This window comes from Alexandromys fortis, unplaced genomic scaffold (genome assembly GCF_014885135.2).
Source record: "Alexandromys fortis isolate MF-2015 unplaced genomic scaffold, M_Fortis_MF-2015_v1.1 scaffold_183, whole genome shotgun sequence".
In the NCBI taxonomy this organism is placed as follows: Eukaryota; Metazoa; Chordata; class Mammalia; order Rodentia; family Cricetidae; genus Alexandromys; species Alexandromys fortis.
Window position 1 is genome coordinate 2,690,096 of NW_026068079.1, and position 12,774 is coordinate 2,702,869.

Genomic DNA, 12,774 nt, shown 5'->3' on the forward strand with positions numbered 1-12,774 from the left:
TAGATCTCTGTTCCAGCCCTGGGATCCATGTTCTCAGGGCAAAAGTGAAGGCTTCCTTTTTGACATGGAGGTTTTGGAGGAGGCAAAAGACTCAAAGAAAAGAAGGGAGCTAGCCGTCAGTGAGGCCCTAACGGAAGGCACGTCTCTTCTGTTTGGTTAGCATATATCACACACAGCCATGGCTTTCATTCTACGGGACTGTAGCGCATTTTGGTCATCACCCCCTTCTCACTCCCGCTGACTTCCCTTTTCCAATTAGCAATCCTCCTACTTCCATGGCCTTTGTGTGTGACTCTGAGTTCCATAGGATTGGCGACAGGAGTGTGTTTGAGGGTTATTACAGAGCATGGCAGCTTACCGTGGCTACCGCTGGAAAGGTGTATGCCCCTCCCCCAGCACACACGCCCTGCGGTTGGGGGGGGGCCTCCGAAGCCCCTTCAAAGACAAATTTCACCCATCATCTCCCACTTGTGTGCCACCTCCTGCCCTTTCTTCTGGCACTGCCACACTTCCTGTGTCTCTGTGCACGGAATCCCCTGCCTCCTTGAAGTTTTCCTTCCTGTGCACACCACATTCTTTCAGGGTGCTTGCAGAGTGCTGTGGTTCAGGAATGGAGCACGCCCACAGATGCCCCTGAGGCGGGGTGTTTCCTCCATGTTTGCAGCAGCTCAAGGGTACAGATGTGGAGCAGATGGACCACATCGTGTTCCCAGTTTGGCATACAGATGTTAGCGATGCTGTAGCTAAGCAGTGGTTAACTGATAGAATGTTCTTACCAGACCACGGAACTGGTATGCCATCATTGCAACACAATAACGGTGTGCGACTTTTGTGTAAGGGCATATGTATGACTCATGGGTATTCTTAGACTGAGCTTGGGAGCGGAGGGAGGGGACATCAGAATTATCGTGGGAAGGATCTCTGCCTCTGACTGCACAAACATTTTTAGTCTAGACGTGCCAAAATTTCAAGACCACGTGTTCATCCACTCAGCATCTGTCAGTGAGCGCCTACCACAGTGGCAAGATTTAACACACTCTCCATACTCTTACCTGTTTAATTCCTTTATTTTTGTATGTCTCAATTAATATTCCTACTTAGGTAAACAGTGCTAAGTGAGTTAAACTTTTAAAGTGCATCATTAATGAGGCAGAAGGAGCTGGGCAGGGTAGCACACGCCTTTAATCTCAGCACTGGGGCAGAGGCCTCTGTGAGTTCAAGGTCACCCCGGTTAGATAGCCAGGCTATGCAGAGAGACCCCATCTTAAAAAAGAAAGAAGACAGAGGGTTGAGAGATTGTATTAAACTCTGATGATTAGAGTGTTGGGGGAGAGAGAGTGTCGTTGGGTGAAGCTCCTGCCACACAGCTGTGAGGACCCAAGCTTAGTCCCTAGAAGCCACACGAGAGGACAGTTGTAATCACAGTAGTCTGGTGTAGGAGGCTGAGAACGAGGGGAAGGGGAAGGACAGGGAGAAGAAAGAAGAAAGAAATTGCTCTGCTTGTTTTGACAAGATTTATTTTCATGTGCACGAGGATTTGAACACTTGTATGTGTTCACTGTGTGCTTGCAGGTCAGAAGGCACGGTCTGTGTAGCATATGCATGCAGTTACAAACAGGCCAGTGAAGGGCTCCGCATCCCCTTGCTCCAGAACTATGGAATTTAAGCAATTGTAAGCCGCCATGTGGGTGTCGGGAATCGAACCTGGATCCTCTGCAACTGCAGCAAGTGCTCATAACCACGGAGACATCTCTTCCTCAGTCTCAAGAGAGACTCCATCTTAACCAGTGGAGATTGAGGCTGTCTTTAATCTTCACACACACAAGGGTCATGCGGGTTCCAGCACACTCACGGATACACACTTATCACAGACACTAACCATACACATATGCCAGACAAACACCTAAAACAGAGTGATCTTCGGGAGTGAGTGTTCTGAGGTTTCTAGAAATCAGCAGCTGAGTGCCCATAATCCTAGCACTCCGGGACACAGGGTGGAAGACTAGGATTTAGACTTCAGCTGGGCTGTTTAGCATGATTTAAAAACAAGTGAAATATGAAGCGAATTGTTTTCGTTTTCCCTGAGAAGCCATCCACCCTTCTGAGATGTAACATCCCTGCTGGTGGCCAACAAGGCTTTCTTGCCCAAGTCACTGCCTGTCACTTTGTGTGGAACCCCTGTCCCCAACCTATGTTTTCTACCCCTGTTAACACCTGATATCGAGCCAGGAGAATTTTCCACCTTCCAGTCTGTTGGGGACCCCGTAGATAAGACAATCACCTGTAGTAAGAATGTAGAAGGTGAACTTGCAGAACAGGGGCCCCACGTGCAGAGGCCTGCGGTGGAAAGGAGCCTGGAGCACCTGATACTGCAGGAAAGCTCAGGTGGCCGGTGGCACAACTGCCGGGGCGGGGCTGAGGCAGGCCTGAGGTGCAGGGCCCGAAGAGGGAGGGAGCTTGATTCCTCAGAAGGCACAGGGAAGGGATAGGGACCAATTTCCTTCTAAAGTGCTGTCTGGTGCTGAAAAAGGAGTCTGGGGCGCCTTTACAGTTAGGCCCTTAACACTGAAACAAATGGCGCCCATTAGCGTTTTTATTTCGTATGACGCTGAAATACGCAGCTGGTATGGAGTCCACACTGCCAGTTCTACTCTGTTTCAAAGCAGGCGGAATGGAGAGGCCTTTTCAGACCACGTGGCCATGCCTACCTAGCACCTGTTCAGAGCTCAGGAGTCTGAGGACTACCAGCTTGCGGCCTGTAAGCCCCATGTACCCCCTTTAAACTGCCCTATTTGGGGCAAGGTGTAGAGTTTTGGTTTTGCTGGCCTTGCGGTCCTGGACCCCTAGGGAAGGGGTGGGGTGGGGTTGGAGAAGCCTAGATTCATATTCAAGCCCGGCCTCTTACTTTGCTTGTGACCTTTCAAAAGAGTCACATATTTCCTTCTTTTGCGCAGCTGGAAGAATACTGTTGCCTTTGTTGTGATTTTCTATTGCTGCCCCCTGCAGGTGCCCATTAGAATCACAACAGGCAGAAAGGCAGGTCCTGGTTGTACACAAATGAAGATGGTCAATCTAGAAAATTAGATGCATATGAACTCAACACTGTACCTAAGAGGTTGTTAATCACAAATGTCTCTACTGGCAAGAAGTAAAACCCCAAATTTCCAGTGTTATAGGAGTAAGAACGCCATGCTGGTTCCTCTTGCAGTGTGAAAACACATGTGATTTATTGAATTGGTTATGAAATAGCCCCCAAATATTTTTCATCTAAAAAAAGTGGAGGAGGGTATGATTGTGCATACCTATAATAGCAGCCCCTGGGAGGTAGAGGCAGGAGGACCATGAGTTTGAGGCCAGCCTGGGTTATGTGAGACCCAGTCTCAAAACCCCAAAAGCAATAAAGTGGATGAATTAAAGAATGAATTGTTTAGTTAATGTGCCTGAAATTTCCTTTATGATTCTATTTATGACCAAAGAAGATAATTGTGTTATTGCTTTGTTTTTGTTATTGTTTGTTGTTGTGTTTTTGCAGTGCTGGGGGTTGAAGTCGAGGCCTTCATGCTGGACACGTTCTCTGCCACTGAGCCATCTCCCAAGCCCCATAGACAGCTTTGTCGATATCCATAATGGTTTTACAAGATGCAGGCCTGAGTCAAAAAGGACAGATGGCAAAGAACTCTGTTTAGAATAATGCCTGACCCTTTGAGCTCTTAACATATGTTTGGGGCGCCGAATACTTTGTTTTATTTTATTTTATTATAGTATATGTGTGTGGTTTACATGTGTGTTGTAGGTATACTCACCCAGATGTGTATATGCAGAGGTCAGCATAGTTGGGTGTCTATTTTATTTTTTGAGACAGTGTCTTTCACTGCACTTGGAGCAAGCCTTCTACTTGACTCTGCTCCCTGACTACCTACCCTCTACCCTGCCTAGTTCTGGGACTATAGATAGGTTTTTGGCTTTTATGGAGATGTCAGAGAGCCAATCTCAGGTCCTCATGCTTGTATAGCAAGTGCTTTACCTACTGAGCCATCCCCCCAAAGAGTATTGGCTCGTTGAACCATCTATGACATGGTATCGCTGTTGCTCAACCTCATGCCTTGGAAGCTGGCTGTAGATTAGTGACTTGCCCCTGGCTGCAGTGACAGATCTGGGATGGATCCCTAAGGAGTCTCTGAAGGTGTGGCTCTTACTGCTTTCTCTACTGGTGTGGCCATGCTTCGGTGAGCCCAAGTGTTTTGTGCTTTCATTGATGTGGAGATCTACAGGCTGGTTATCTCTGTCTGTGACTTTAAGTTTAGTATATTGCTTTGTCCTAATTTGAACAGGTTCCTGTGAGCTTCTGACAATATAGAAAGCTCATTAAATATCATGATGAATGAGTGGATGTATGGATGTGTGGATGGATGGGTGGGTGGAGGGATGGATAGATAGATAGATAGATAGATAGATAGATAGATAGATAGATAGATAGACAGAAGGAAGAGTGGGTGGATGGAAAGATGGATAGACAGGTGGATAGAATGAATGGACAGGTGGATGGATGGATGGGTGGATGAACATGTGTGTTATAGGTATATTCACCCAAGTGTATACATGTAGAGGTCAGAGGTCAGCATCTGTTAGGTGTCTGTTGAAATAGGAGCGGTGGGGCTACGTCCCCAGCACCCCCGCCGCCTGCTAGCTCATGCCCGAAATAACAACACACAAATTGTATTCTTTTAAACACTGCTTGCCCATTATATCTAGCCTCTTCTCGGCTAACTCTCGCACTTGGACTAGCCCATTTCTAATAATGCTTGTAAGCATCCCAAGGTGCGCTTACCGGGAAGATTCTAACCTATGTCCATCTTGGGTCGGAGCTTCATCGCCTGTGCCTCAGAGAGCAGAGCTATTGGGAGAGCAGAGCATGGCGTCTCTGCTCCAGAGAGCAGAGCTGTCAAGTCTCTCCGGGAGCAGAGCAGAGTCTGACCTCACTTCCTCTTCCTACCAGCATCCTATTCTGTTTACTCCTCCCACCTATGTTTTAACCTACCAGGGCCAAGGAGTTTCTTTATTGCTTAACCAATGAAATCAACAGATTGATATATGACACTCCCACATCAGGTGTCTCCCTCAATCTCTACCTTATGTTTTGAGACAGTGTCTCTTACTACACTTGGTGCTCTTGGATTCAGCAAGCTCTTCCTCTATCTACCTGTCTCTGTCCCTAACTACCTACCCCCCATCCTGCCTAGCGCTGGGACTACAGACACACTCTTGTCTCTTATGTGGATGCTGAAGATAAGCAAAGCAAGATAATAGAGAAAATAGAACGTGCAAATGTGCATTTTCCTTAAAGGCTGGATGAACTTGACTTAGAACCCAGAGTGTAGCTGCAACGCAAACCCAGAAGCATGGTGGATGCCCTTGGAAGAGAGTCATTCACAATCCAGGGACACTTCCAAAGGTGATGGGACTTGGAATAGAGAAGTAGAGCCTAGTACATGTGTTGTAATAAGAGCAGCGGGGCTGTGTCCCCAGCACCCCGGCCACCTGCAAGCTTATTCCCCGAAATAATTACACAGACACTGTATTCTTTTAAACATTGCTTGGCCCACTAGCTCTAGCCTCTTACGGGCTAATTCTCATGTTTTGCCTAACCCATTTCTAATAATCTACATAACACCGGTCTGACCGGGAAAGATTCAGCATGTCTGACCTGGCGGCTTGCTCCATCGCGTCTGGCTCTAAGAGGAGCTGCATGATTTCTGACCTCACTTCCTCTTCCTCCCAGCATTTTGTTCTGTTTACTCCACCCACCTATGTTCTAACCTATCAGGGCCAAGGCAGTTTATTTAACCAATGACCTTCCTCCATCATACAAGCCAGTTACTTTTCAGACAGTGTACATTGTCATACTAACCCCTACTGTTCAGACAGTGTACATTGTCTTACTAACCCCTACTGTTCAGACAGTGTACATTGTCATACTAACCCCTACTGTTCAGACAGTGTACATTGTCATACTAACCCCTACAGACAGTGTACATTGTCTTACTAACCCCTACTGTTCAGACAGTGTACATTGTCTTACTAACCCCTTCAATTCCTTCTTACAGAAACAGCACACAGAGAGATTAGGAGGGTTGCTTAGTATTACAAAGCAAGTTATCAGCAGAGCTAGGAAACTTTTCCAATATGTCTGAACCCTGGCTGAAATGGGGTCAGGAAGAGTGGGCTTGCTTCATTCTCCCCTTTCTTTCCAGACCAATAATCTGGGTCTTTATCAAAGTTAGAGTCCATTCCCAGAGAGAAGAGCCTGCCCTTTGAGGTCTGAACCCTGAAATGCCCTGTCCTCCCTTGGATGCGGGAAGTTTCTTTCGTGGCCTTCTTTATGTTTGCTTCCATGCATTATTTGAGCACAGCCCGTCATTGTGTTAGCATGCCGTTGAGTCCTGTGCTGTGGCTGTTCCAAGTTATTCCTCAGCCCTCTGCAGGGAATTGTGTCATTCTGACCTCTGCTGTGGAGGGGCATCCGAGTCAACGCCTAAAAACCAAGTGAGGTGATTGGCCTTCTGAGAGCACCATGTGTGGAGACATGCAGGCATAATCCATATCCCCGTTATCCTGACATGGCCCTGGATGGCAGTCTGGTGATGGAGAGCACCTGCCCCATCCTCTCTGCTGGTCAGATCAGGACCACTCTGATTGCACTGGAAGAGCACAGGGAAGCCCCTGGAGCCGGTTTTTCCAGTAGCAGGTGATGACTGTGGTGAGAACCATGCTGGCATTCTGATGACTGCCGTGCAGTGGCTCCTCCACCTACACAGGGAGTGGAACCATGGTGACATCCATGAAGCAGACAGCGGATAGGCAGTTGGTTGAGGCAGACGGGCTGGTCCCAGGGTTACTGCTGCAGGGAGGAGTGTTGATGCCAGCAACACAAATACCTATTGCTTTCACAGAAGTATTTGTGCGTTTTACCTCTCCTTTGGGGCTGTCTCTGGCCTTCAGACGTCTTTGATAAACCCAGTTTTGGGTCCGCCTCTTAGCATGCCTGTGATGTTTCCTCTGTGTTCTGCTTTATGTTTTTCTGAACCCCTTTTGCCCCGGCCAGCCGGTAGGCTACCTCAGAGACCCGAGTTTACAGCTCAAGGGTATGGGTCAGCGGCATGGTAAGAAGAGCACCCCCAGAATGGCCTGCCCACAAGCCTGCAGGCCTGGCATCTCTCCCTACATGTCCCCAAGGCCCTGATCTCTCAGCTGTCATGGGTGGCCACTCACTATGACCCTGAATCAGATGGATTTAGAAGTTCCCTTTGGATGGTACCTTACCAATCACAAAGTCCAACCTGATTATTGCCAGCTGGCAAAATGAAGGCCAAGCAAGGGAAAGAGGAAACCTCAGATCCCCTAGCGAGACTGCACATGGCATGGCGGAGTCAGGCCTGGCTCTCTCTCACCAGCCTGAGGTCTTTGCGCTTTCCCTGATATCTGAGGGTGCATGTTACCGGGTGTGCTCCTCTAAAAGAGGTACAGTGACTGACCTGACCTTCTTGTGGGTGGGACCTTGCTGTCCCCAGCTGTCCTTCAGAATGTTCTCCTGTATTTACTGACCCCCTCGGATATGAGGCAGAGTGGAGACCAGAAGGTAGCAGCTGAATCTGTGAGCCTTCCCACCAGACATGCACTTTGGGGTCTTAAAGAGGGTGAAGTGGCAGGCACCCTTCCCATCCCAGCGGCTCAAGGCTGGGTTCCATGCATGCCTGGCCACAGAAAGTGCTGCCTCAGGACTCTTGTTTCTTTCTATTTTTCCAGAAAAATAGAGAACATCAGAGATGTTCTTGCTCTCCACGACCCCGGAAGCCACATTTATCCTCAGAGAAGAGTCAGCATCAGGCTCCGGAATGGCCCGTGGGATGTGGCTGGCAGCCCTCCAGCCTTGCACTGAGGAAGGTGGAGTTTATGAGGGCTGGGACTCCTTGTCCTGAGCAGTATCTCATACTCCCCCTCCATCCCTTCCCCTCTCAGGTTTTTAGGCAGCCCCTCTGTAAAACGTAGGGGTAGGCGGCACGGGGACTCGGGTGTGGCACTGAAGGCTGCACCCTGGCGGCACCAACAGTGGTGTTCTCATCAAAGGCATTAACCTCCTCTTTCTCAAGGTTGCTGCTCGCCTATTTATAGAACTGACCAAGTGGAGTCAACAGTGATGCTAATGCTCACTGCAGCATTTCTCTTCCCTCGCTTTCCCCCTGACTCCCCAGACAATGCTTTGCTGTAGAGTCCCGCAGGGAGCTGGGCAGAGGCTCTGCTGTGTGCGGGACACCTGCTGTGCTCACAGGCCCTGAGTCATGCCCACAGTTCACACACACAGCCTTGAGAGGGCCAGCCACCAGCCCAGTGCTTCTCAGTGGATAGCCACAGCTTGACCCTTTCTCCTAGCCTGGGCAGTCTATAAGCTCCTGCCAGTATCATCCCCTGGCTGCATGGTGGTGCCTATGGTGGCTGTGATTTCCTGTGGGGGTAATATTTATGATATCACCCTGACACCCTGTCAATCATTTCTCAGGACCTATTGTGTGACAGCCCAAGCTTTGCCTCCCAACTGTCTACAAGTGTTGTAGGGACATGTTTTATATCAGAAACAGTCTGACCTCATCAAATGCAGGTGTCATGAAGTCCTACTGTGTGCTAGTGATGCCTTGCCTGTCAGCAGACTACAGCTGTCATCGATGCCTATAATGCTACCTGATGATGCCTTGTCCCTCAGCAAGGACAAACATCATGCGGACCTGTTGTGTGAGTGATCGTACCTTGTCTTTACGAGGCAATAGCCATCTTGAGGACCTGATGTATACAGGAGCAGTTTTGTCTCCCCAGACACAGCTTGTCACTTAACTGACCCAACTGTTGTGAGATTCTACTGTGCACTTGGCTATACTTCATCTTTCTAAGCATAAGTATCATAAGAGCCTACTGTCCACAAGGTGGTAATTTGTCCCTTGACAGGCCTGGTACACAGTAGATTCTTGGTGGGGCTTAATTTCACCATGTGCCCCGGATGGGATGGAGGACTCCTGCTGGTTGGAACAGCATCAGGCAGGGAAGCATTGTCCTTTTGGAACAGAGAGCAGCAGGCAGGGAAGAGGGCATAGGAAGGTGCGGACAGAAGGTGTAGGTGCCTCTGCTCCTGCTGATCTTGCCTGTACCCCAACAGTCACTCTCTGTTAAATACACCTGGTAGATCCGAGGCCCGTCTCTCCTGTGTCTCCAGCTTCACAAAGGTTTGGTTTGCCCACTATTTCATCAGGGGAGCCGCAGGGAATACTCAAGAACACTGTAAATCTTTCCCTGCTCCTTATCCGAAGAATCCTATCTAAAAAGAGTTTTGGAGAGCTGCCCTGCTCATTGCTGCTCCACCCTGGCCTGGCTTTGCCTGTGGACCGCAGAGCTAGGCCCCGCCCCCTGGAAAGCCAGGGCCCCATGCTGTCTGAAAGAAACCTCACCCCTTGCCCAGAGAAGCGGATTGGGGTAACAGTTTAGGTGCTGTATTCTTATTTTCTCATATTAAAAGCAGTGTGCCTTCATTATAGCATGGCCACAGGCAATCCCATCCGCGGGAGCTGCTAGGCTTGGTGATCTCTAATGCTTTGTTTTTTTTGCATTATTTTTCTCCTGACATCCTGAGATTGTGCTAGAAGCCATGATTTGTAGCCTGTCAACCCCACTTCACATTAGAATTAGTCATGTCCGTGGCATTGCAAAGCCTCTGTCAGTGTGCTCTTCCGGCGTACTAGTTTAGTTACCTAGAGAAACCTTCACTGAGTCAGACCAGCCCCAACTGTGGTGCATTGTCAGCTGGGGCCGCCTTAGGAGAATTTCACACAGTGGCGGCTTACATCTTAGGAACTGATCTGCTGGCATTTCCAGAGGCTGGAGCCTGAGACAGCATGCAGGTGTGATCAGGTGTCCTTCCTGGCTTGCAAAGGACCAGGATAGGAAGCAAGCAAGCTCTGGTGCGTGTGCCCAACCTTCATGTAGAGCCGCTAATCTCGTCTGAAAACCCCATCCCCATGGCCTCATCCCCCAAGGCCCCATACTCTCACATTCACTAAAATAGAGCTTTAGTGTCTAAATTTGGGGTAGCTACATACTGGGACCCCTAGCATGAGGTATGCTTGCTGTTAATCCAATACCAAGTGACTGTCCCCCAGAATCCATGCCCCCGTCCCCATTACAGGTGCATTGTGGAACAGCAGTGTGACTGGCCTCAGCTTCTGCCCCAGGGTATAGACTTTGGCTGACTCCTTATTCCTTGTGTTTCTCCATCCTTGTACTGGAAGACTGCACAGCAAAGATGGTGCTTATACTTAAAATTAGTAACTTGGTGAAAGGAACCTCTTGCTGTGTGTATAGGCCGAGAGTTCCTGCCCTCTGCTCCACCCATCATTGTAAGACTTTAGTTTGTAGGAGGAAATGAAGGACATGAGTTTAGACACCTCCATAGTTAGAAGTGCTCTGTTTTATGTAGGAGGCGATGTCTCAAGATCTGCCTGCACCGTGATCAGGGTGCACGGCCACCAGTAATGGCCAGAGTTTACCACAACACAGATTGAACACTTCAAGCTGAGATTTTGTAGTTAAGGAATAGGGATGGGGGTGGAGAAGTTTCACTGAGGAAAAAAGGGGAAGTCAGCCTTTTTCCTTAAACAAGCTGTTATCGAAACTGCAAAATCTGTTCTCTCATTTACAGCCACCTGGGTCTGCAGTGGGGGCAGCTGCTTCGTCTCCAAATGACTGACTTCCTGCAACTTTGAGCTCAATGTTTAGCTTTGACTTTTTTGGAGGGGGAGGGGGTCCTTTACCCATGATAGGATTCCCAGAACGGTGCGTGCAGGCACGGGTTGGAAGGCCTGCCACACACAGTCCTTTGTAAGGGTTAAGCTGCTGTTGTTGATGCTTCTGTTTTTGACTCTTGTATCTAGTATGTTATCGGGGTTCCAAGACCAATGTCAGGCAGGGTCAGTGTTTAGCTAGAACGTTTCACAAAGTGTCACACGTGTTCACCATATATTCCTGTCCCTTAGAATCTGTAGCAACTCGGCTCCAGAGTACATTTATGCCCGAGACCCAGTGAGACGGCTCAGTGGAAGCAGGAGCTTGCCTCCACACCTGGTGACCTGAATTTGATCCCTAGGACCTACACGGTGGATGCAGAAAACCAGCTCCCACAAGTCGTTCTCTGGCCTCTGTGTATGTGTCACATACGTGCACGTATACACATAAACACAAAGAAATAAGTGTAATGAAAGCTTTAAGTGGTATAGCAAAAGACTGAGTCTTCTCTAGAGGATTATACCCAGTGCAGCGTACGTGCCATGCAAGCAGCTGCTGCCATGTTCTGTTTAGGGGTTGCTAACAGGAAACAGTCTGTGGATGTTCAGGACAGATGCAGACTTAAAAATACAATCCTCAGATGTGCGTACATATATGCATGCATATGGAAATACAAATTTGGTGTTTGATGTCTTCCTCGGTGACCCTCCACTTCCTTATTGAGACAGGGTCTCCCAGTTCTTTCCAGAGTTTGAGTTGACTAGTTTAGCTAGCCAGCTTGCCCTGGGGATCCTGTCCCTGCTTCCCAACTGTGGGGGCAACAAGAGGTTGCCATGTCAGCCTGACTTTGGGGTCCTTGGGGTCTAATGTCACATATGTATGGCAAATGCTTGTAACCACTCAGCAACCTGCCCCCACCCAGGTCCCTGGATGCATTCAAAACAAAACAAAAGCATTTTTGTTCTGTGGCTGAATCTGTGGATGCCAAACTATGGGTACAAGGGGCCTATCGGGACTAACTGTCCTTGAACTGGGCTCAGATTTAGATACGAGTAACAGTAGTGAGGTCCAGAGGAGGCCCAAGCTTCTAGAAGCCCTCAACGCATCGCCTAGGGCACACATCATCCTCCTAGGGTTAAACTGAGATGTATGTGATACTATCTGGTTTACTGGGGACCAGTCACACAGGCATTCTATGGACCCATGTTCCAAACTGCAGAAGACAGGAGACTGCAGAAGACAGGCAGGTGCTCAACATAACCACGCTGTGGCACAAGCAATGTCAAAGAGGGAGTCCCTGCATGAGCTACACTCCAAAGCCAAGGTCTCCAACACCAGCCCAGGGCCAGCTCTGCATTCAGGCCGTGTAAGGATAGGGGCCTCAGGTCTGCTCAGTTCACTCTCCACTGCACAGGTATCTTGAGATGACTTTGTGTTTAGACCACTTGAAATAGGATGGGACCAATGCTCCATTTTCACATGCGGTGGCGTGGGGAAGGGGACTAAGACCTGGTGATGGGAGGTGAAGTAATGGCAGAGTGGGGGTGCCCCCTCCCTCTAACTGTGTTCCCCTCTCTTCAGGCTCTCAAGGGCTCCAAGAAGCTGGTGCTGTCTGTGTACTCAGCTGGGCGTATCCCTGGGGGCTATGTCACCAACCACATCTACACCTGGGTGGACCCACAGGGCCGCAGCACGTCCCCTCCCTCCAGCCTGCCCCAGCCACACGGCGGCGCCCTAAGACAACATGAGAATGACCGAAGGAGTGCCCTACACCTCCTGCAGGATGGAGATGAGAAAAAGGTGAGATCTGTCTGAACGGGAAAAGACGGTGGGACTTGGGGAGGCCTTGGATTTCCAAGCTCTTTGTACACCCAGGGATCTCCTCAAAGGAAGAAGGAAGGACCCAGGCTCTGTTACTCCTTTTGTATTCCTCAAGTTTGTTCCTGGCTTCTG

General features: G+C 49.2%; 1 protein-coding gene across 7 annotated transcripts in view; it reads left to right on the forward strand.

Moving 5' to 3' along the window:
* Whrn (whirlin) overlaps positions 1–12,774 on the forward strand; it is an 83,558-nt gene that overhangs the window by 13,962 nt on the left and 56,822 nt on the right. For all 7 annotated transcript variants that reach the window (XM_050121812.1, XM_050121813.1, XM_050121806.1 and 4 more), the window contains exon 2: positions 12,403–12,621. In XM_050121812.1, the coding sequence (XP_049977769.1) occupies positions 12,403–12,621 (219 nt within the window). The remainder of the gene's footprint in view (positions 1–12,402; positions 12,622–12,774) is intronic.